We start from the raw sequence: 26,636 nt of genomic DNA, 5'->3' as shown, positions 1-26,636 counted from the left end.
CTAATACATGGGAACTGACACCATTCAATGCAAACAAGTAATTGGGTTTTGGAACCCACATCCTTCAGCGGAGTCATGCTACTGCATACCTATTATTCTATCATCTTTCTAAGGTTGTAAGTGGAATATGTGCTTTCTGTCCCTATCAGACCTCTCAAACGATTGGGGACAAATATTAACTGAATCAGGGACAAGTCATGACAACATCAGGGACAATCAGGGACACATTTAAAATATTAGTGCTATTAACTTGACACATTGACAGACTCAGAGCATATGAATTAATACACATTTTCAGAGGTAAATAAAGTTTATAACTCTTAATTGTTGTCATTATTCATTACGTGTAATTCACCACCTTTCCTCCAAAAGTCACTAGTTTTAGGTGGGATTAAGTGGGACAGAGTTAGAATTTGAGTCAAAATCAGAGACGTTCCTGGAAAGCAGGGACAGTTGAGAGGTATGGTCCCTATTTGTTCCCACAACAGTTTATGTCCTGTCCAGTGGATTTGCTCTTAGGGGTTGAGAGGTATGGGTGTAAGCTATGCCCATTTCGAAATATTACTTACATACCCGGGGCGGTCCCAATACAACTGCGCCAGCCATCATCTGCACGCCTAGGCCCATAATTGCATACCCATAGTTCCCCCACCTGCCCCTCCTCTACAGCACTCATCCTTACTGTGGGTTCAGGTGGGGTTTAAACACACCACTACACACTGCCCACTCTCCGCGTGTCGGGACACATGTCGTACGTTGTGTTGACCCATGGGTTATCAGGCTTGCACAACCTACTGGTCCGTTTACGTCTACAGCCTGGTTTGATCAATCATTACAGGGACTGACTCCGATGATCAGTAATTTTTGGGGTGTCCCACAAGAGACATTGATGTCTTTGTATCAAGATTAGACCTGGCAGGTCTCTCCCACTGGTAGTATCCTGCCGATGGTCTGGGAAACAGTGGTGTGTTTACTTTTATTGTGTGTCTGTATGTCTCACAGGCCTAGCTGGGGGGGTGGGTTGATGCTACTTGTTACACGTTTGTTGATTGGACCCCTCACCCCCATATGCACAGCCTGTGAACATATGTAATTTGTAACTGCTGTATCATATCCTAGCTATTTACATGTGTATATTTACAGTCACATATATATATATATATATATATATATATATATATATATATATATATACATATATATATTTTATATATATATATATATATATATATATATATATATGTGTGTGTGTGTGTGTGTGTGTGTGTGTGTGTGTGTGTGTGTGTGTGTGTGTGTGTGTGTCTGTAAAGCAATGCATACCCACAAGAAATGCACTTACACATGCTTACTGGTGTTTATATATGCTTAAACCTGATTACTAGTGCCTTAATCATTATGACACATGTCTGTGTGTGTGTGTGTGCGTGTGTGTGTGTGTGTGTGTGTGTGTGTGTGTGTGTGTGTGTGTGTGCGTGTGTGTCTGTAAAGCAATGCATACCCCGCGCAAATGCACTTACACATGCTTACTGGTGTTTATATATGCTTAAACCTGATTACTAGTGCTTTATTCATTATGACACTGACACTTCGCTCCAGTTCACTTTTAATTGTTATTTTGCAAGTTATACAGCGGACAGATGTCGAAATATGTTCATATACAGATTACCGATGGAAAATGGTATGTGCTGCAGTGGGATTCGGAACGGGAATGTCTGTTCGTTAGGTGGATGCTCTAACCAATACACTATTGCTGTGCTGCTTCATTTGCATATATACCCATATACCCATGACTCCTGGTTCCCCAAACACCCACCCCAACACCTCATTGCCACTGCAGTCATCCATTCTCCAGTTGAATTTGTGGTGTATCCACACCACTACACATTGGCCACTCCCTTCTCCTGTAGACCCATCCCATCGGTTGACTCACTCCACATATCCTCAGAAATCCCAAACTTTTAGTCCACAAACACTGGTGACATGAGCAACCAAAAGGACACTATTTGCAATTTTTGGGTTGTCCCACATGGACACGCATGTCTTTATTTCAAGATTAGACTCTTTACTTCATTACATCCTTACTCCCGTTAACATGACACTACAATAAATTAATAAGTATGACTATGTGGTAATGCACACGTTACACATGAGAGCTAATTATGTATGAGTTTGGCGTAATTCTTTTACAAATAGACAGGTTTAGTAATTGGGGTTGCCGTAGCAGGCAGATCACAGGAATGATTCAATGTGTGAGAAAGTCCTCACATTTGATTTTTTCAGCACAGCACTGACTTCATACATTGTACACACTTCCGCGTTTTAGCAGTTTCGTCCCTTCCCTCTTATGCACAACCTATTATTCTATCTACTGTTGAGGTTTGTAAGGGCACATTCATGTTATTTATGTCTGCAAATAGAATGAATGAATGTGTTACAGAGAAGGTACTTCTACATATAGATGTATGCATATATAGTTATAACAAACTCGCTGACCTCCATGAGGCGGTCCAATTAAAACCAGCCCATCCAACCCTGACACACCTGAATCCATAATTTCATACCCATAGTTCCTCCACCCCACCCGAGTACAGCATACACGCATACCATCCATTGTCCAGTTGCTATTGCAGCCATGACGCACCTCCACACATTGCCCTCTCCCATGCAATAGGGGCCCTACACATATGTTGTCCTAACCCATGTATTCTCAGGCTCTCCCACCATTTAGTCCTTGAACATACCTGCCCTTGCTTGTGTAATGGTCGGATGGCCAAACAGCCTATCAAGTTTTGGGTAGTCCCACCCGGGACTACCCTCTTATTGTAAAGTAGACTTAGTAGATCAACAATGTTACTCCCACTAGTAATATCCTGCCTGTGGTGTGAGTAGCAGTGCTTTGCTTACTCCTGCCCAGCTTGATATGACATATGCTGACAGCACTATATAATACTGGAGTTGCTGTTGATTCACTTCTCATTCTTTTTGTATGCTTTATTGTTACGACGTTCATTCTTCATATATATATATATATATATATATATATATATATATATATATATATATATATATATATATATATTATATACCTGTACATACTTATATACATTTCCTATGCTGGGCTCTGCTTACACCCACGCAAGCGCACTCAGACTTGCTTACTGGTACTTATATATGTTTACTGCTGCTTATTTATGCTTACACCTGCTTACTAGTGCCTTATTCATTATGACAGTACCACTTTGATTGAATGAAATTTAGTTAAACATCTCATGCGATACTCTTATGTCGGTTTTACAGCAAAACGACATTCATTCCACATGGAAAATGATACATGCTATTGTTGGATTCGAACCGTGAATGCCTGTTCGTTAGGCAGATGGTCTAACCACTACGCTATTGATGTTTATGTTGATTTGGTATGTTTTTCTCTATTTGATTGATTTTTGATGTGTAAGCTAAGCTCGGCAGAGGGCAGCGACGTGCAAACACGCTGCACTTTGCTTACACTTTAGATACTGCAAGAATACAAATGTAAAATAGGGACACAGGGAATCTAATTGTGAAAGTTCTAGGGACGGGGCTCAACATTCCACTACGTGCTTGTATGTTTACTACTTCGATTTTATTTCACTGTTTGTGGACACTCTTGTATGCTTAGCATGCATTTCGGTATCCACAGACACTGAATTATTGACTTACTATTAGAGGCGGGCTCTAATAGTAAGCATAGTAGGTTGTGCAACTGTCGGGGCATGTTTACGCCTCTGTAGAGCACTTGTACACACCCCCCTGCACTCGCACACGTTTCCTGTGCACGTCGAGGGTGCGGCGGCACACCCTCATAATATTCATATGGTGCTGCTGCACCATCTGCAATGAGGACGCTTGGTGCAAAGCTAAAACCGTCCTTGCGCTGAGCCTCATGAATCCTGGGGTATGTTGTGTTTATTTATTCACTTTTAGATGTAGGCAATCAGTAAGTGACTTTGTGAGGTTGTGCACTTGGGTATATACATTTGTTGACATCTTTCTTTATTGTACTGAGTCTATGGCCTGGGTCATGGCTGAAATCAGGCCTTGAACCAGTTTAGTTACCTGCTTAACAAATCAATATTAAGTGATTTGTCAATTCCTTTACTTGTGCATTCTCAATATACAATGGTCTATGATATGTTTATTTATTCAGCTTTAGATGTAGGCAATTATTAAGTGATTTTTGTGAGGAGATCTAGTTAAGGTTATCAGCTCTTTAGTGGCATTTATTTGCATACAAGGTAGATTTCATTGCTGTAATCCAGAAATTGTAAGTAATTTTAATTGGTGTTTGCCCTGTGCATTAAAAAACACACTTTTGATTGTTGGTATGAGAAACAAATTGTGGATATTGGTTGCTGTCATATGTATGAGTGAGCTTCCTTCTTGCACTAGTTGTTTATATGGTCAGTGGTACACACTAAAATGTAAAAAGTGTGTAGAAGTACAGAAACAAAGTTTTTAGAGAAGTGTCTCCACTGAAATTTGGGTCAGTAATGTTATATTACATATCTCTCTTAAGCAGCAAACCAAATATCATTCTATTAGCATGCTCTGTGATATACAGTATAATGTGATTTAGTCTCACAGGCACTGCTCAGTATTTCTTTTCATTGCATTTGAAGTTGTGCAGTATTTTCAGAGTTGTTTAGTACATTTTAAGGAAAGTTTTTTTTAAAACAGCAAATAAACAATTGTTAGAGAAAATAAAACCTGTAGCAAAGTTCTAGGGCATCATTTATTGTCATATATTTTTGGTTAAGTACCATTTAATTAATCAGCCACTCAATCAGAATTTATTAAATCATTTAAACATGTAAGCATTTAAGAAAAATAAAGCAGTGTTAGAATACAAAATATATAAGTAGTTTACCTGCATCAAATGACAGTAATCGAAATGGTATACTGTAACAATAATGATAAAACTACAAAAGTAAAAGCACACAAAACAGATCACCATAAATGAACATCAGAAGTTTTACATGCATTTCAAACAGCATGGTTAACGAACAACTCATTGAAAACTATGAACCAAGATGGAACTCTAACTATATAGAAGGTAAAAACTATACTAATCATTTTTTGTAGAACTGACAGCAATATCAGCCTAAATGATGGACAATAACACTCACATGACTGATATAACCAATATGGCAATTAAAATAAAAAAACATTATGTATCTTTAAATTCATTTATACATGCACGTTTTCGTAATAGTAAAATGTAGAGTTCTACTGTAAATAGTGTGATGCAGAAATTTAAACAGTGACAGACTCTGCATCGATAATATTCCATCCTGTACATGACTGCTAAATGAGCATGTTGCATTGTGCTCTACAATACATAAACAAATAAAAATCTTTTTTTATCACCCTTTTAAGGATCCATGTTTTAATTCTGTGCCTGAACCATTCAAAATAGATTTTTCAAAAATGACAAAAAATTAATTTGTTGTGTATAAAATATGTTCAGTATTGATAATGAACTATAGCCTAACAGGGTTTAGTTTATTAAGTTTACATGCAATTAAAAAGAGTGTTAGCTTTTAAACAGCAGAGTTCAGTACACCAGTACATTATTATCATTTAATAAACAGAAAAGATATGTTGATGAACTGGGTCTATATTAAATTGTCGAAATGGTATTACAGTGAATGCCGTTTCGTTGACATGTAAAGAGCGAAATGCTCAAACAGCGAAAGCTCAGGTCAGTGATTTTTTTTTCTAGCTGTGACATTGCCCTTTACCCCACTGTAGTGCGATCTCAGAGTTGGTACATTTAGTTAGAGGGTGTGTGGGGTGCACAACTACCCACATTGGGGGGTGTGGGGGGCAAAGCTCCCCACTTTAAAATGTTTTAACTGGTGTGTTTTGTCTTGTTGGTCTACCATTTTTTTTCCCTAGGAAGAAAATTGGTGACCTGGGGTTTCACTGTTGTAGCATTTCATTTTTACTTGGTGAAACGGCATTCGCTGTAATGCTGTTTCGACAATTTAATATAGACCTGACTAACTAGACTTACAATTAATATAATAAACTATATACTTCATTTTGAGGCTGAGGTCTTCCATTTAAAGTTGTGAATGAATTACACTAAGAAAACAAATTTACTTGGTAAAATTCAAAGCTGACTGCTTCAACAGGAAGGTGACTTAAGAGCATAACACATTTCAAGTAAAATTTAAATATGGGACTGCTTTAATTGTTATTGTAAATCTTGCTTGACTCTTGTTAGGGATTATAAGATGCATATTTAAGAAAATACAGTTTTAACATTTGTTATCATAAGTAAGAGAAAGGCAGTTGACTGTAGTCCTGTTAACACAGTTATGTAATTGCCATTAAAATGCAAAAAATATTAACAATTCAGGTGAAACAAGTGCATGTCCCTAACGTGACCACCAAGCCTATTAGGTGATTACATAATTTATCAAGATGGCCACCTAAAATACTCGCCATTTCTTGTTTCAGCTTATGTTTCAAACAATTTCAGCAAAGTCTGAATTACTGACTATAACTGTTTGAAATCGTGGGACCTACTTTGCTGAGTCCCAAGATTTGGAGATGGATTAGACAAAAATCCACACTTACATACATAAAGTCCAAGACTGCTGTTTCTCAAAATATTCCCTTTTTTAGTAAGGTATGGCAATCTCAGAGTTGATATGTATAAATTTTGGGGTGGGGTACAGTGGACAAAAACCATAACAAGTTTAAAGGAGAAGAGTGATGTTCAATATTCACTCTTTTGTAGTTTCTGCTTTTTTTTCATGGAATCTTGGCACTCAGCAAAGTGACCACCATGATTTTAGTAGGAAGCCATTACTGAGTTCTGTGATATGGTTTTGTGAGACAGGAGGTTAAAGTCCACATCAATTAAAAAATGAACTTGAAGCGGAATTCAAACTCCCGGTTTTATGTGGGGTTGAAAATGTCTCACCCCCACCCATGAAGGTGGATTTGATCTTGCATCTTTTACAGAATGCTATGAATCCAAACCCATTGCATCTTGGAAGATAAGAAAATCTTCCCATGCTTAATAAATCTAAACTTGATACCTTTTTGCACTCATTGCCATTTGCATTCATGGCATTCAAAGAAATGAATACTATTGAATTACTGCAACACTTTGGGCTTCATACACATGGTTATTAAGCCATATGGCCATTAAGCCATATTTTAAATGTTGATAGCTTTCTTTTGTTGCATTTATATTGCAATACATTCAGATATGTTTGACAATCTGGAGTGAATTGTCAAACATTTCCTTATATAATAGTGACACTATGTACCAATTATTTTAGCAACTATGCAGCCTGCATTTCATTGCTGGAACCTGTGTTTTGAGAGACTGCTTTTCAATCTATTTGGAAATATACAAAGCTAAGTTTTTTTTGGTTTTAGGGTTTCTACTGTTAATTGTTGCTTACAGTTTTTCAGATCTCTGCTGAAAGTGTTTTCCCCACCTCCCCCTATTTTCAGTTGGTATAACTGCTTTTTACAGCTTGTGTGTTATCTAACTCAAGGATCACTTGCATAAAATTAGACCCGTTAGTAACAGCCTGCATGTTATTGCTGGAACCTGTGTTCTGAGAGACTGCTTTTCAATCTATCTGGAAATATACAGAGCTAAGTATATTTTTTTGATTTTAGAGTTTGTACTGTTAATTGTTGCTCATAGTTTTTCAGATCTCTGCTGAAAGTGTTTTGTCCCATCCACCTTCTCTATTTCCGGCTCATAGTTTAAATTTGGTGGCTTTTGCAGTTGCCTGCCCCACTGTAGATTTGATCTGGGACACTCTGCCAGTCCCATGTCTTTACCACATTCTACCTAATAAACTCCTTCTGCACTTACTTTTAGTCCTTTTTAATTTAATTGCATCTTTTAAACTGTGTTTGGTCTAATAGTGCTACATACTCAACTGTGCTAGCTTGCACTGCATGTGAATTGCTTTTACTGCTATTTTAGCTACTTTTCTGCAAAAAAAAGAAAATACTGTAAGCCTGTTACCTACCTTTCCTGTAACTAGTGTAGTCCAGATACTGATTTGCTGTATCCAGGACTGTGGGTAAGCTTCTGAGCCCCCCAAGCCTTTCTGTGTTGGAGGGAAGCCTTCTAGCTTATCAGTGGGAGTGGTAAGCACTGGGTAACCTGTCTACCACATAAGGAGTGGTTCTGGCCCAGAAATTGTAGTTACTGGCCAATTGGGCAATATTTTCCGTCTCTCTCAACTTTCTGATTTGAAAGCCTGCATTTGTTTCTGTCCTGTACTTGTCTAGTGCAGATACAGATTCTTAGTTTTAGCACTTAAATTTGCTTATTCATGCTCAGCACTTGTTCAGAACTTGTAAACACTAAATAAGCTACTAATTACTATAGCACTCAACTTTCTTCATCACCTAGAGGAAAACAGTTTTTGTACTTACTTTTCTTACTTGCTTAGAGAAAAACAGCTCTTGTCCTCACTTTCCTCACTTATCTAGTGGAAAACAGTTTTTTTATTCAGGCATGTCCAAGGGTCAGCTCCCAGTGTTCTCTCCTGTCTATCTGATGTATCCGGGCATCTTGAGGCAAAGTAAAAATTGCCTCATGTACACAGACAACCCTCTCCTCCTACCACCCAACACTACAACCTGTAAGAGATGCACTTATCTAGCCAAACTGGAGGTAAAGCTCTCTCCAACCGAGACTGAACTTGACAGTCAAGAGGAGAAGGTAAACATTTGCACCACACAATACTCATCACATAGTCTCACTAAATCTACACCACCAAAATCCACACATAGTAACACAAAACATTAGCGGAGGCTCTCAATAATAATCTGTCTAAGCAACAGAGACCTCCAAAGCAGAAACGCAAGCAGCCTCCATCCCCTAACACAACCCAAATGACACATAGCCCACAGACTCAGTGTGCCACTCAACCACAGCCCATAAGGCAAAACAACATATCCAACACACTAGTCATAGGTGACTCTATAGTCAGGCACACTGATGTCACACTCACCAGGCCAAACAAGGAGAAGGTTACTGTCAGCTGCCTGTCATGTGCCAGGATCCGCCACATAACCCACGCACTCAGGTCACTCCACAACAAGTACAAATATGACTCTGTCATTGTCCATGTTGGTGTGAATGACTGAGATGTACCTCCCTGGACTACATGAAAAGAGACATGGAAGAGCTCTCCGATCTTGTAGCCCAGGCAGATATGACCCTAGCCATGAGTAGCATTCTGCCATCGCCTAGAATGATACCGCAGTACAAGGACAAAATGATTGACTTCAATAATTGGCTAAGCTTCTGGTGTCATTCTAAGGGGATCCAGTATCTGTCTGCTTGGGATGACATGGTCGACAGACCACGATGTTTTGCCAGAGATGGCCTGCCCCTGTCGCCCCTGGGATTCCAGATACTGGCTAAGGCTCTTGCCACCCCTATAGTGCCTTTTTTAGGCAAGGTTCAAATGATAAATTCACCACCATAACAGGAACAGGCACTACTCAATGCTAGAAGTCTAAATCTCAAAATGCTCTCACTCGAGGCACTCCTTAAAATGGAGAATATCGATATCTGTGCAGTGACTCAGACCTGGTTCAAAGCTCCAGAGAGCACCCCTGCATTACCAGGCTATAACTCATACCACACTTTTCGGCCATGTAACCTGGACCAAAACACCAAAGGCAGAGGTGTGTCCATATTCATTAAGGATATCCACACCTCCAGGCTAGTTGCTTAGCATAATGCATCCGAGGTTATCCAAGTGCAACTAACTCTGGGCAAAACTGCAATCCAAATTGTAGCTTGCTACAGATCCCCCACCATGCCTCAGGATTCCCACTCCTCTTTTCTTGATGTACTGGAAAATATTAGGGTTCAACCAAACACCCTAATAATGGCCGGCTTCAACTACTCCACCATTAACTGGGAAAACTACTCATGTACCAACTCCTTAGCTCAACGCTTTCTGGAATTCATAAACTCCAATGCCCTGGATCAACTTATCCACACCCCACCAGGGGCAACAATATCCTAGACCTAGTCATTACCAACATGAGTGACCGGTGTTCCACACCTAAAGTCAACTCCTCATTGGTCCGATCTGACCATAAGCTAATTACCCTTGATATCCACATCCCACCCCCACCCCCCATTAAGGACACCATGGTAAAAAATTTCTCCAAAGCCAACTTCATACTTCTTAAGACAGAAGTGGTGAACTTTATGACACCCATGCAGATGGACAATACAGTTATAACTGCTGAATCCTACACAAATGCACTCTATAAGCACTTACACGAGTGCATGGATCCTGCTATCTCAAACAGAACCAAGACGCTATCCTCCAAAAAAAAAGGAAGCCAATCTGGTGGTCCCCTGCCATAAATAAACTGTACAACAGAAGGAAGAAGCTGTTGCAAAAGAGAGCAAAATCCCATGAATGGAGGAGCTCCCTGGTCAGCCTCAGTAAGAAGCTGAGATCCCTTACAAGATCCTCCAAAGCTAGTGGCAAAAACAAAATCACCACTAATTCTAAGGACAACCACAAAGCATTCTATAGCTATGTCAAGAATCTCGATGGCAACACCCAGATCTGCTCTGAGTTATAGCACAACGGCACGAAAATTACAGAACCAACTGATACTGCCAACATCCTGGCAAATAGGTTCAGTGCTATCTTTACCCCCCCCCCTCACTCCCTAAAGGGCCCATATCCCTGTAATCACAACTACGCAGGTAAAAGCTGCACTCTCTAAAGCCAAAAACACAGCATCCATGGGACTGGACAACATCCCAGGCTGCGTTTTACAAGAACTTCAGAACAACCTGGCTCCCCACCTAAGCACCATGTTCAATAATAGCCTTGCATCAGGCTTTGTCCCCACTGAATGGTGCACAGCAACAGTTATCCCACTCCACAAAGGGGGAGCCACCACTGATCCCGGGAACTATCACCCTATTAGCCTGATGAGCCTGGTCTGCAAGTCCATGGAACGTATCATGATGAAACTCATAAACAAAGACATTGGTAACCTCCAAACTCTGGATCCCACTCAGTTCAGGTTTGTGAAAGGCAGATCATGCCTCATGAACCTGATCAACTTCTTTGAGGCAGTCACCAAAGCCGTAGGTGAGGTGAGGGTAAGGTGGTTCACACAGCCTATCCTGACCACGCCAAGGCTTTCAACACCATCCCCCATTCTGGAATTATAGCTAAACTCACTAAACTAGGTATAAATCCCTACGTCACAAGATGGGTTGCCAACTGACTCACTGACAGAACCCACACTGTAAAAGTTGCAGACTCTAAATCTGACCTCAAACCAGTGACAAGTGGAGTACCACAGGGTTCAGTCCTGGGACCTCTCCTGTTTGGTATCTACTTCTCTGATGTACAGGCTAACACAGAAGGCCTCTGGCTAATGAAGTTCACAGATCACTGCAAACTAGGAGCCATAGTCAAGTCCCCAAATGATGTGGACACCCTACAGAAGGGCCTTGCTGAGACAGATGCCTGGTGTCAGAGCCATGGCCTCAAGCTCAATGCCAAAAAGTGGTGTGTCATCCCCTTTGGTAAAAACTCTGTACCCATGAACTACCACATAGGCAGCAATTTACTTAACACCGAATGTGTGATAAGAGACCTTGGGACTCAGGTGGACATTAGTCTCTCCTTTGATAGTCACATCACCACAATAGTCAGGATGTCCTTCTACGTGGCACACCTCATCATAAAAGGGTTCTCATCCAGGAAAAAATAGGTCATTTTTCCACTCTACTTGACACTCATTAGACCCATTATAGAGTACAATGCCCCTTTTGGAACGTCTCAAAAAACTCCAGTTTTACTCCGTAGCATATTGCCTACTCCGAGGTGATCTCTGCCTAACATATAAAGTGATGTCAAACCCAGATCTGTTGGACATGCTACACCTAAAGAAATCGCAATACCAATGAGGTACATGATCTAGGGACCTAAACCTTGTCACCACAATAAACAGGACATGCTGGAGGGATAGATTCCTGTCCCAGAGACTTCCCATACTCTGGAACAGGCTACCCATCTATATCAAGCAAAGTTCTTCATTAGCACTCTTCAAGAAAAATCTTGATCAGTGGATGGGAAATAGAAAATGCACCCCAGGGATCACTTCTGTGTCTCTGCTCAACAGTGGCACAGGAAAATAACTTTCTTAGGTGGCGTTAGCCAGGGAACCTTGTTGGCTAGGCTTACGTAGGCCCTTGGGCCGATAGGCTAGTACCTACCTATGAACCTATGAACTGGTTCAGTGGTAAAGTTCATAATAGACAAGCTAGCTTGTCATTTTCTTTTAATTATAAGTCACTGGTGACGTCTATGAATCAAAGGTTCACTGTTTGTACTGTATCATAGTACAGAGCAAGACAAAATGTGATATGGATTTTTTTGTCCCCACACTTCATATTTATACTAGTGGACTGCACCACGATACATTAATATGCTTCATTCTTGCACTGTTAAATTATAGCTCACAAAACACATTACCCTGCATTTGTCACATTTTATTCCTTGCTCTTTGGATAGAGAACTAATCTTCTGCAAAATGAAGGCATTGTGCACTATCTCAAGTAATTGTTCCTATCATTTTATAGTTGCATGGTTACATATTATTCCTATAATGGCACAAAAGAATTAGTATGTAAGCAGCCATCAGTGCTCTCACAATAGCTGGGCATACAGTGAGTGACATCTGACAATAAAATAAATAAATAATAAAATAAATGCATTCCTTGAATGAGAATAAGGAATGTGTTACACATCTAATACGGCTGTCTCTGCTTGAATACAGCCGGGCAGCTGTCTGTAAGGATCACCACCAGGCATAATATTTCCATTCATAGTTTACAGCTGCAGTGGCTATGCTTTTCAGCCATATTGCACTATGGCAAAGTGCTGCTGCAGCCATTTGGTTTCAGGGATGTAGCTCGCAGGGAAATGTCTTGCGAGCTACACACCGGAACCCCTTCATGCTTCTGCACTTACAATGTTTTGTATAGATAGATAGATATGTTTAGACAGAGTTTGATCTTAAGGATTGAAATGCTTCATAGGTTCATAGATAGGTACTAGGCTATTGGCTCTAGGGCCTATATAAGCCTAGCCAAAAAGGTACCCTGGCTTTTGCCACCCAAGAAAATTATTTTCCTGTGCCCCTGTCGAGCAGAGCCACAGAAGGGATCCCCGGAGTGAATTTCCTATTTCCCATCCAATCATCAAGATTTTTCTTGAAGAGTGCTAATGAGGAGCTTTGTTTGCTATAAATAGGTAATTTGTTCCAGAGTATGGGAAGTCTCTGGAACAGGAATCTATCCCTCCAGCATGTTCTGTTTATTGTGGTGACAAGGTTTAGGTCCCTAGAGCATGTAGCTCGGAGGGATTGGGATTTCTTTAAGTGGAGCATTGATTGCTGTTTCATTCTTAATGAAACAGCATTCCTGATGAAATGCTCTACAAGAAAGCTTGGATTTCAGTCAAGTTAACATACATGACTCTGTCTCTATTAGCTGTGCTACTTTTTGTTTTTTAAGCGTAGTGGTGGCATATAACTGCAGCTGCACCTCTTTTTATATTAAGGACTGGAAAGTCGAACATTATTAGATAATCTGCAGAGTTCTGTCCTGCTGCTTCTGAAATACTGCAGATGAGTCAGAAGGTCTGGAAAAGGAACAAGTAGTATGTGTAATCAAAGGCCCACATCATGGCAAAACATTCTTATTCAGTAACAGAGTATCACCACTCTCTGAGTCACATAAACGTTGGAATGAGATGCATCACTGGATGTTCCTCATCTTCAACCATTTGAGATAGTATGGTTTCCAAACTTACAGGTAAGAAATCCAAATGTGCAATGAATTCTTGTCAGAAATTTAATGTGGCCTTACATGAGTGTGTACAAGGGCCACTTTCATGTGAGAAAATACCCTGGCTGCTTCATATGGTTATGACATTAGACTCTAGTCTAGGCCATGACAGAGACACCCAGGGTGATAAAATGTGGAATAAACCAGCAGTAATAACTGTTCATTTCAAGCCCAGGAAGGCCTACACCTAGGTCTTGGTCACAATGGCTGGTGCCTTCGTCTACCATTCTCTTGTCGACTGTTTACCCTTAGTATAGGCCTCTTCTAGGCCACTGGTAAATGTGGCTAGACTGGCCATCAGCACTGTTTCCATAAGGGAGACAAGTGCCACTTAAATTTTCAGCAGATGGGATACCCACTCCAGACTAGAGATGGAACACACTCTGTCTGCAGCTGCATAACAACAGTGAACTTGTTCATCAACCAGTGGAATCCTGTAGAGGACCCATACAACCCAAACAGAAGGACTGTAAATTAGTAGAGTCTATACAGAATGGAAAAGGCTACCTTCCCTCTTGTCCTCTTTCTAACAGGCACCTCTCAGTATCTCTCTGTAAGGTCTCAACTTATGAGCTACCTGGCAAGTTCTAGGGCCTCAGTAAGTTCATCTACCCATGGCATGGGGTAGGTAGGTGTCCAACAGGTATATAGAGCTGAACTGAGTGAAGTCATTGTAGAAGCAGACACTAGCATATGGCATATGTGGCAACACATCATTGCATGACTTTTTCAATAACTTCCAAAGCATGCATCTTGTTTACCTGCAATGCAACGTCTTCACATTTAACTTCAGGGATAGTGTAAGGTAAGTAGTGAGGTCATCAGTGGGAAAAGAGACAGCACAGGGTCCTGTTTATATTGCACAGTAAACTTCCAGTATAATGTATCAGAGAATTTAACCATCTCTTATACTTTGTTATGGTCTGAGTTAGTCTGCATTTTCTGAGCTTTCTATATAGTACACATCACATCTGTTAGTGAAACAGTCTGGAGAACATGACATCATAGCTTGAAAATATGTCAGTGCGACATAGTAGACTGTACTTCTGATATACTTTAAATGGCAGTATACAGAAAGCTGAGTTTTGAGTGTATAGAGAGTGTTAAAGAATTATGTGCATGAAACTTGAAAAGTTTTTTTACAATATAGTATTGAATTCTTATGTTCATTCTATCACTTAATATGTAATGGCTGATCTGATTTGTTATGTCAGATGTTGCCTGTTGAAAGGGTCTGCAATTCCTGGGAAAGGAAGCTTGTCCAAAATGATTCTATCACTTTAAGGTCCCCAAACCCAGCTACTCAGATATTTCAGAATCCCTGGGTCATTATCAGTGGGTCATATATTTCATTTCCATTCTAATGCTGTATCTAATATTGCTTCACTGTGATTTTAGTTGACTTTTTGAGTATCTGATCTCTGTACTGATTACTTACTCATTGTGACTTTTGTTCTACATTCAGGGGAATAGAATCACTTTGCATTTCAGGCTTTTTCATTTGTCTTGTTTTTAACGTCAGATTCTTAGTGAATTTATGCTGCAGATGGTGCACAGCAAACATGTATCATTCTTGGACAAATAGCCTGATCTATTATTCTCTCTTGTTCTTTCTTCTTAGAAGCCTTACAGACCTTCTGAAGCAAAACGTGCAGCATTTGACTGTGATAAAAAATGAAGTTGCTATACAGAACAGAAGAAATGCTATAACGTCCAAGCAATGATATTGGTACCAAGTGAGGTCATGTGATGCAGGTCTCAGATGTTTGGCTCCTTTGTGCCTCATCACAAATTCAATCCAGAACACTGCTCGGTGAAGTGGCTTTACTGGCTGGTCATGGTGGATCTGGGATAACTTCATAGCACTTCTTTTGTATCTGAGAAACAAATGATCCAAACATTATTTTTTACAAATACATTACAATTAACATTTATTATCTGAAGACAAATGCCTATTACTTGTTCAAAATAAAATCAGTTTTATAATCTCTAAGTATTCAGCTGCTGTACCACCGTTATCTTTTTTCCAACCGGGGAATACATTGTTATAAGAAAAGCGCAGTCCAGTTCTGAACTGTCTGCAAACACAAACAGCAAAAGTTAACTTTGAGTATGTGTCTACCTGTATGAGCCAATATTCATTATCCCCTGGAGAGCACTCTGCTTTGGCTTGTAAGCAGCAGCCCCCACACACACTCATCTTCCATTTGCTCTTTTATTCCCTTCTGTTAGCAAATAGTATCCATAACTGATCAAATACTGTGTGTTTGTTAATTTAAATTGAGACCACAGTAGCCTACTGATACAAGGTTATCCTGTTTTTCCACCTGAGAAATGGTTAAGAAATGACTTACAGCTACAGAGCAGTCCTTGGTCAATTTTGATTGTTTCTTAAACACAAACTTGTCTTTGATTGGATCTTGGCTCATTAGCAGCAGTACAAAATAACTGCCTGCTCACACCCTTGTTCTCCCCTCCGCCTTCCCTGTTTATTACCTTAAGCCAATCCCAAAGTTAATAAATATTACCTGTGGCAGGCACCATTTTTAAAACTACAACCACCCTTTGAGCACTTTATGCTCAGCCCTGCCATAAAACTAAAACTGCTTGCACTGGGGCACAGCTAACTGATAGTTTGTGGAAATACAGGGTACCTACCTGAGTCTCCACATTCACTATCATATGTTCCTATATCAGTTTACTCTGTTACCTGATTGTTTCCAGCCCCCTCATAAGAACAACTAACAGGGTCTCTGCCCGCTTCGCTCCCCACCCTGCCCCCAATTACCTCCCACTCCCAGTGGTCCTACCTTGATTACACATGCAAACCCCTCCCATCTTTCCAACAGCCAACCACGGCACTGAACCCAACACTACCTCCTCCATCTTCCCACTACTATCGCTCCTCGTCAGCTAACATGTATAAGCATACCATACCTATGCTCACTGCATGCACTCTCCTTGCATATCTTACATCCTACCAAAACTCCATCATTCCCCCACTCAACCACTACCACTGTACTACTACTCACACCACCACTCATCTCTCACCTTCACTCAACTCCCCTCCCACCAACTCAAGGACCATCCCTATGCACCCCCACATATTCTATCAACTCTATTATTCAAACAAAAAGCACCCCTACAACTTAACATAGTAACCCTCCCACCATACCTATTACCCACAGAGCACAATCATAAAGTTTCCCTAATAAACAAACACATTCAAAAACTGAGAAAACTAATAACCTCATGCATATCAAAACTAGCCCTAAGTGGAGACATCCATCCCAACCCTGGCCCCGCCATCTCCAACCCCACTCCTCATAATCAGACTAGAAACCACAACTTCTCCCAAATCACAGCCAATAGAAAGCCAAGTGACCTCCTTCTACTAAGCCTAAATATTAGAAGTATATCCAACAAGGTCCATGAACTCCATGCCACCATAGACTTGCACTCCCCAGATAGAGTCATCCTGACAGAAACCTGGCTAAAACCTCACATTACCAGTGAGAAAATCCTCCCTACCGGTTATGGCATACTAAGAGTAGACCAGCTAAACAAGAAAGGAGGCAATATAGCTATAATATTTAAACAACATCTAAACATCCAGATCTTAAAATCATCAGCTCCACAAATAGGTAATGAAGAAATAATATATACCAACCTCAAAATAAATCAAAATAAAATCATCAACATAATTGAATGCTACTTCCAACCTGGCCAAAACATTGCTCCACTAGAAAACCTCCTCAACTGGACTACCCACCATCTCCCCCAAGAAACTATAATTTTAGGTGATTTCAATATTGACTGGCAATCCTGTTCTGGCAACCATCCAACCCACCATCTAAACCTTCATGGCTTCACCCAAATAGTCCAGTCGCCAACCAGGATAAATAAAAACTCCAACAAGCACACTACCTTGGATTGGATACTAGTCAGTAAGAGCCCCCAGTCATATATAACAGGCTGCTTATCAGATAGCCTCAGTGATCACTCCCCAACATTCCTACTCAAAAAACACCTATACCAAGTTAAACCTGTCATCTACCGTCAAATACGTAAAAAACTAAACTTCAACCCACTCACATTCATCTCATCCTTCAAAGAATGTAACTGGCATCGCCTAAAGTACCTCAGTCTTGATGATGCAGTTGAATTTTTTAATACTACCTTCCTGAGCATCCTTAATTACCACGCCCCCATAAGACTATAAGACTATCCAGAACCAAAGCACAACCCTCCTCATGGCTACAGAAAACCACTAAGTCAGAAATGAAAAACAGGGATAAAGCCTGGGAGCACTTGCGCAAAACCAAAACCCCCTCAACTAGACAGAAATTCCTAGAACTACGCAATAGAGTAAAAAAGCTAATAAAACAGGACAAATTCCAATACTACCAGTCTGCCCTAGACTCCTCCCAACACAACCCCAAATAATTCTGGTCCTCCATAAACTCCATCCTCCACCCAGGTAAAGTCAGTACCCCTCCTCCTAACATCCATCACTCCTCCAAAAATATTGCTACCTCATTCAACGCACACTTCACACAAACCATACTATCACTAGCTAGACAACATAACCTCCCTCCCCTCCAACCCACACCTTCAACTAGTAATCTCCCCACTGTCTTCTCTTTTTCTCCTGTTCCTACCTCCAACATAAAAAAAAAACTCTTAACTAAACTTAAGCCCACCAAATTAGCAGCAGACAACCTCCCAAGTGAATACCTACAAATTACAGCTGATGCTCTAGCCTACCCAGTATCCATCTTTATTAACTGATCTCTGTCAGAAAGTTACATTCCCACACTATGGAAAGTATCACATATAATTCCCTCCACAGAGGCGGCCCCTCCACAGAACTAACCAATTACCGCCCCATAGCTATTCTCTCTCCACTCTCCAAAATACTAGAGAGATGCATTCACTCTCAGGTCTCAGACTACCTCCTTACTAACAACCTCCTTTCCCATACTCAGCATGGTTTCCGACCAAACCATAGCACCACCACTACCTTACTCTCCTTTACTAACATTATCCTTCAGCATAAAAACAATGGCTATCTCTCCTCTGCTACTTTCCTAGACCCATCTAAAGCATTTGACATGGTCCCACACAAACAACTAATCTCTGTCCTCAATAACCTATCCTTCTCTCAATCAGTCACCAACTGGTTTCAGAGCTACCTGTCTGACCGCCAACAATCTGTGGTATGGCAGAATGATATATTTCCCCTACTACCTGTGTCTATAGGGGTTCCCAAGGATCCATCCTTGGACCCCTACTCTTCTCTGTTTTCACCAATAATCTAGCCTCTGCCACCAAACATGGCACACTCATACAATACGCAGATGACTCAACCATCATCTGCTCAGCCCAGTCCCTGCCCAAACTGCAAAAAGTCACACAGGAAGCCTTTTCCTCTGTTGAAACATGGTTATCCGATGCCCAGTTAATACTCAACCAAAACAAAACTAAACTACTCATCTTCCAACCCACCAAACATACTCAAAACAACTCTCACTTTAACATCACAGCAAAAGACAACAGCACTATATACCCAACAGAACACACCAAATTGCTAGGAGTGGAAATAGACAATAAACTAAAATTTGACATTCACATATCCATGACCATAAAAAAGTCCACAAAAAACTAGGAGCGTTATATGGAAATAAGCAACTTCACACCAAAGCAGCAAAGATTTGAGTAGGAAATTCCCACCTTATCTCCACCCTACTTCATGCCTCTCCAATATATACCAACCTAAGGCAATGTGATCTCAGTAAGCTCGAGACCTGCTACAACAAAATCGCCAAATTCGCCACAGGAGCATCCTACCATAGTCACCACTGTCTCTCACTTGCTGAACTGGGCTGGCTTGAACTCCCTCACCTCCTTCAATGGTATCAACTCACACTCGCCCACAAACTAATAAACCATCCACTAAAAGTCTCATCCCTTCAGAATCTACTCAACCCTATCACACCACCAGACCACTAAGATCCAGCAACAAAAATCACTTACAGGTCACTAAAGCCAATAACTCTGCTGGAGAAGCAGTATTCTCTTGTGCCATAGCCAAATTATGGAACTCCCTCCCACCCACAATTACCTCCGTACCATCATGCACCCACTTCAAAACTTTACTAAAAGTACACCTAAAACATGCTGGCTATGCCCTTGCAACTCCCCCTCTAATATCACCCACCCCATCCACCCACTTCCTTTCTTTCCACCCCACTAACTACCTTGATTATAGCAAGCTCGGATGCTCATAAGCCAAACTACTTATTATACAGCAGGAACTTCTTATTGTAACAGTTGTTAATGTCTGTTATGTACTTCACAGATGACAAAGATTCTAGTTGTCTACTGATGTACTATGTTCTTCATCTGTAACTATGTGTGTAATTGCTAATCACTATGTTGATCAAATTGTTAATTGCTATGTAGATCCAATGTAACTACTGTCTGTATATTTTAACTGTGGTGCTTTTCTCCCCAGGCCTCTGCTGAAAATGGACCTATGTCCAGTTGGACACTCCCAGTCAACAAATGTAAATAAATACCACCCTAGAAAACAAAAATGGGAAGAAACTGAGGGTAATGCTGCTCAATGCCAGAAGTCTAAATCTCAAAATGCACGCACTTGAGGCCCTTCTCAGTATGGAGAACATTGATGTCTGTGCTGTAACTGAAACCTGGTTCAAGGCTCCTGAAAGCACCCCGGCACTATTAGGTTTTACCTCATATCATGCATTCCGGCCCCAAAACCCGGACCACACCACAAAAGGAGGGGGTGTATCCATATTCATAAAGGATACCCACACCTCCAGGTTGGTGGCAACGCAAGAAGCTTCGGAAACCATCCAGGTGCAACTAACCATAGGCAAAACTGCTCTACAAATTGTAGCACGCTACAGGCCACCCACTCAAACTCAGGAACCCCACACAGCCTTCCTGAAGACACTGGAGGGTATAAATGTATCTCCAAACACCATCATATTGGGTGACTTCAACTACACGAATATAGACTGGGAACATTACTCAAGCCCTAACTTTCTAGCCCAACGCTTCCTGGAGTTCATAAATTCAAATGCCATGAAACAGCTAGTCACTGTTCCCATGAGAGGAGAAAATATACTAGATCTCATTATCACAAACATGGGGACAAAATGTTCCACACCGGAAGTATATCCCTCATTGGTGAGATCTGATCATAAACTAATCTCACTGGAAATCCACATCCCGCCCCCACACCAAACAAAAAAGACCACAGTGAAGAACTTCTCTAAAGCAAACTTCACACTACTCAAGACTGGTGTGGTATCCTTCAAGGCCCCTGAGCCAGTGGAAACCACAACCCAAGCTGCGGAAGCCCTTACAAATGCCTTCTATGAACACCTCCAGGACTGCATGGATCAGGCAATCCCAAATAAAACCAAGACTCTTTCCACAAAGGGCAAACGTCCAGTCTGGTGGACCCCAGCCATTAACAAACTTTACAATAAGAGGAGAAAGCTATTACATGATAGAACAAAATCCATAAAAGGGAAGTCACCCCTGATCATTATTAGTAAAAAAATACGAGCACTCATAAAATCAACTAAGGCCAATTTTGAGAGAAAAATTGCCATGGATTCAAAGGACAATCATAAGGCCTTTTTCAGCTATGTTAGGAACCTGGGTGGAAACTCCCAGATATGCTCAGAATTAGTCCAAAATGATACAAAAATCACTGAACCCACAGACATTGCCAACATACTGGCAGACAGGTTCAGTGCAAACTTCACCCCCCTCTCCCCCCCAAAGGAGAGATAACTATCCCAGCGGAATGTAGCCTCCCAGACATCTAAAATGCGCAGGTGAAAGCTGCTCTCTCTAAAGCTAAAAACACAGCATCAATGGGACCAGATGGTGTCCCTGGCTGTGTGCTACATGAGCTAAATGAGGAATTAAACCCGCACATAAGGCAGCTGTTTAATCTCAGTCTTACCACAGGATACGTGCCCAAGGAGTGGCATACGGCAACTGTGGTCCCACTCCACAAAGGTGGTGCCTCTACGGACCCTGGTAATTACCGCCCCATAAGCTTAACAAGTCTAGTTTGCAAAGCTATGGAGAGGATCATAATGGAGCTCATAAACAAAGATATAGGGGACTTGCAGACATTGGACCCGACCCAGTTTGGCTTCGTCAAGGGCAGATCATGCCTTTTGAACTTGGTTGACTTCTTCGAAACAGTCACTAAGGCCATTGATGAGGGAAAGGCAGTCCATACAGCCTACCTTGACCTTGCAAAGGCTTTCGACACAATACCCCACTCGGGTATTGTAAAAAAACTCACCAGCTTAAATGTAAACCCATATGTCACAAGATGGGTTGCAAACTGGCTTAAGGACAGAACTCACAGGGTTAGAGTTGCTGGCGCTATGTCAGACTCCAAGCCGGTCACAAGTGGTGTCCCACAGGGCTCGGTCCTTGGCCCCCTATTGTTCGGCATCTACTTCTCAGAAGTACAGGCCAACATGGGAGGACTTTGGCTGACAAAGTTTGCAGACGACTGCAAACTGGGCGCCATAGTGGAAAGTGCATCGGACACAGATATCCTTCAGAAGGGACTCACGGAAACAGATAGCTGATGCCAGAGCCATGGCCTGAAGTTAAACACCAAAAAATGTATAGTCATACCCTTCGGGAAAAACAAGGTAACCCCAAGCTACCATATAGGCGGCAATCCACTAAGCACAGAAGAGGTTATCAGGGACCTGGGGACCCAGGTTGACAGTGGCCTTTCTTTTGACACTCACGTTGCTAAAGTGGTTAGAAAGACCTTCTACATTGCCCACCTGATCATGAAGGGATTCACATCCAGATCTAGTGAGCTCATTGTTCCCCTGTACTCTTCACTTATCAGACCAATGATCGAGTACAATGCCCCATTCGGGATGTATCTCACCCGACATCTGCAGCAATTAGAGAGACCCCAAAAGTTCCTCACCAAAAGGATAAATGGACTCCAAAATCTGTCATATGCTGCCAGATTGAAGAAACTCCAGCTCTATTCAGTTGCATACCGTCTGCTCAGAGGTGACATGTGCCTGACATACAAGGCCATGTCCAACCCGGAATTAATGGACATGCTCCACCTCAAAAATCCAAATCCACCAAAACCACTAGAGCAAGCGACTTAAACCTTAGCACGGATATAAATAGGACATGCTGGAGGGATAGATTTATCACTCAGAGACTCCCTATGCTGTGGAATAAAATCCCAGTCCATGTGAGGCAGAGCACCTCGCTGGCTCTGTTCAAGAGAAATCTTGACCTGTGGATGGGAGATCGTAGGTTTACCCCAGGAATCATCTCTGTGTCACTGCTGGACAGAGGCACAACAAACTAATGGGCACAGTATTTTTTCATATAAGGGGTGGCGTAAGCCACAAAACTTTGGGCTAGGCTTATAAATGCCTTAGGGCAGATAGCCTAGTATAAACCTATGAACCTATGAACCTATAAATAAAAATAAATATAATTACTTTTAGATATCTTTAGCTGTAGTATAATGTTGTAGAACAATTATTTGTTTTTATTTGCTGAACCTGGTTTTGTGAATTTTCAAAAACAGAATTTTTGAAGCTGAAGATATGAAGGTACTTATTCAAAAAACTCCACAGACCAGAAAATACAACTCCCAACTTATCATGGTAGTAGATTTTTAAGGTCAGGGATCACTGCTGAAGAAGTGCTCATAAAGCATGAGAATTAGTCACAGGCATCTGTCAGTAAAACAAATTAGGCCACCAGAGCTTTAGACATCCCCAGTTGGCTAGTCTCTTTTTCTTGATGCAGATATCAGTTGAAAGGGACGAGCAGGCAACACCATATCTGGTTGTTTTAGTGATAGCCAAGATAGGCTACTACCAACAAATTTAATTATGGCATTTGACTAAAACAGAATCTGGTCTGACCAAATGGGCTAAGATGTTTCTCCCAATCTGTGGACCATAAAGGGGGTAAAAGGAAGGGCTCTCACTCTCAGACTCAATGGAGACTACTAGGTGACAGCATTTTGTAGACTGTTGTCTTTGGGGAGGCTGGGAGGGAGTCCTTATAACAGAAGTAATCTCTGGCTTTGAATATTTATTGCTATGGTAGGTCACAGCTGTGCTTTGTTCATCAAATGATCACAGCTGCAGCAGTATTCACAAAGCATACAAAATGTTCTATAGCAGTGTTAGCTTTGGTGCTAAAGTTAGGGTGGAGCGTCAGAAGACTCCATGAGAGAGCTGTGGTGAAATCTGACTAGCTTTGGGAGAATACATCCAGCTTGTAATGTATGAATGTATATGGATGGCAAATACATCCAGCTTGTAATTTCTGAAGGTATGTGGATGGCAAATACATCCAGCTTGTAATGTCTGGCGGTATGTGGATGGCAGCCCAGGCAGTTGCCTCACAAGTGCCTTGAAAAGAGACATTTCTGAAAAAGCCATTAGAAGTTGTTGTTGCCCTGGCAGAATGAGCTTTTACTTCATGGTGTAAAGATTGGCCATAGTGGCCATTACAAAACACAATGTAGTTAGTGAGCCATTTAGAAAAGATCTGATTAAATACTACTTTACTTTTCCCAGGCTGTCATGCCTGAAAGATATAAACAGTCTGTCAGATTTCCTCCAGTTCTTCATTTTTGGTATGTAATATTTTACTAAGTATTGTCTATACTCATCCAATTGATGTAAAACTCTTTGTTTCATTTTGGGGTTTTGGAAATGAGACTGGAAGCTGAATAGCCTTATTTAAATATATTTCAGATACAACCTGAGACATGAAAGATGAAGTTTTTTGCAAGGCCATTTTGTCCTGAAGAAAAGCACTATAGAGCTCACAGGCCACAATAGCTTGAAATGTACAAACCCTTGTAGTAGAAATAGGAGCTACCAGGAAAATGAGCTTTCAAGAAAGAATTTTACGGTACACTCAGCAGATGGCTCGAATAGTGATGGCCTTAGTTTTTCCTGTACAAAATGTAGATCCCAGGCAGGAGCCACTGGCTTCTCAGGTGGTCTTAGATGAAGAAAACTCTTATGGAAAAGTTTGCCTATTGGATGAGTAACCAGAGATAGATCTACAAGGAGACATGCTGATAACTGAAAGGTAGACTTCCGTAGAAGTATAAGTAAATCATGAATGATATAGGAACCTCATGTAGCTAAAAACTTGTTGTACTGCTGTCTTTTTTAGGATCCATTTGGTTTGTTGAACATCACATCATCTTTTCCATTTCTGAAATGAGATTTCCAGTGGTAGGTATACTTTAAGAATGCAATGTACCTGTGGTGCATAGACTTCCCAGTTTGGGGTCAGGGACCTATCTTCTAAGCAGTCAGAGTGAGCTGATTACATTGCTTTACAAGAAGGTGCTCTGTTGGTAAACTAGGAGGATGCAGTCCTTTGGAACAGCAATGTGGTTGTCTTTTTTTGAGCTGTATGGTTGAACCAACAGTGTCTAGGCTAGAAAGGAGGTATTAGGTTGATGTTCACATTTCCCTTCCTAGTTTTTACTAGCACCACTAGTATGGGAAGGATTTTAGGAAAGGTATATGGTAGCATTTTGAGTTCATGGTCCAGGCTTCCTTGCATGAGTAGTTGGAGTAGCATATTTTTTATCGGACAGTATTGTGGGGTTGCAAACAGGTCTATCCAGGGAGCTATCTGGGTCTTAACTATATGTCTGAAGTTTTGCAATACAAGGTCCATTCATGAGGGTTTGCCATAGATATACTCTGCAGATCAGCTATCTGGTTGTCCCCTGGGGAAATGTATACTGTTTTTAGGAGGAAATTGCACTGTAATAGCAGTTCCTATACCTTCACAGCTAGTCTGCACACACAGAGTCCAAGACATCCATTGTTAGGGTCTGTCTGCTTTGCGATGGAGTCAAAGGAATTTCCAGATTCTTTGCCACTTGGTTTGCTCACCATACAAGGTCTTTCTGGATGGATAGGATCAAAGAAAGGGACATATCAAGGGGATAAAGATGCTGGGTTTGTTTTATTTTCCTCATGTGAAGTTTAGAAAGAGGTACTATCCAGATAGCTGCTGACATGTAGACTTGGGCCCAGAGCACCTCTTTTGCTGTCAAGCTCTTCATCTGGGCATACTCCAGTAATATGATGCTCTCAGAGAGGTAATACTTTCAGAGGAGGGGGAGAAATACTCTATCCTGAGTAGCATCTTGCAGTATCCTCTGGATGAAACTGATTCTGGAATTTTGTAGGTTTGATTTCCAGGGGTTGCTAAGGATCCTTAAATTTGGCTGGCAAGACATTGTGTTGTCTGAATCATTCAAGAGTTCTTTCTGCAAAAAAAAGCTTGGATCAGGCAATATTCCAGGTATGGTTATATGTGGAGACCCCTGAGTTGAAGGTAAGCGACCAAGAGTGGTAGGATTTGGTGAGACCCTTTGGATAAGTAGATAGCTCAAAAGGCAAGTAAGTGACCTGCAAGAGTTGGGGCCCTACCCTAAACATGGGAGATCTCCTGTGCTCGTGAAAGATGGGAATGTAAGTGTATGTATCCTTTGTGTATAAGGTAACCTGGAGCATAAATAAAGGCTTCATTTTGAATTCTTAGACATTTGTTCAGAGTAGAGTGGTTATGGATGTGTGTCCAGGTTTGACTCTTC

At 41.1% G+C, this 26,636-nt stretch overlaps 1 protein-coding gene across 1 annotated transcript in view; it reads right to left on the bottom strand.

Annotated features, from left to right (window-relative positions):
- Window positions 1–13,419: 13,419 nt before the first annotated feature.
- The window catches only part of LOC122795880 (UDP-glucuronosyltransferase 2A1-like), a 299,683-nt gene continuing 286,466 nt past the window's right edge, over window positions 13,420–26,636 (bottom strand). Inside the window, exon 7 of the mRNA XM_044064299.1 lies at window positions 13,420–15,813. Coding sequence (XP_043920234.1) covers window positions 15,531–15,813 — 283 coding nt within the window. The 3' untranslated portion in view covers window positions 13,420–15,530. The remainder of the gene's footprint in view (window positions 15,814–26,636) is intronic.

Source organism: Protopterus annectens, chromosome 2.part2 (assembly GCF_019279795.1).
Source record: "Protopterus annectens isolate FY-2018-M chromosome 2.part2, PAN1.0, whole genome shotgun sequence".
In the NCBI taxonomy this organism is placed as follows: domain Eukaryota; kingdom Metazoa; phylum Chordata; order Ceratodontiformes; family Protopteridae; genus Protopterus; species Protopterus annectens.
This window is presented reverse-complemented; position numbering and strand designations above follow the sequence as displayed.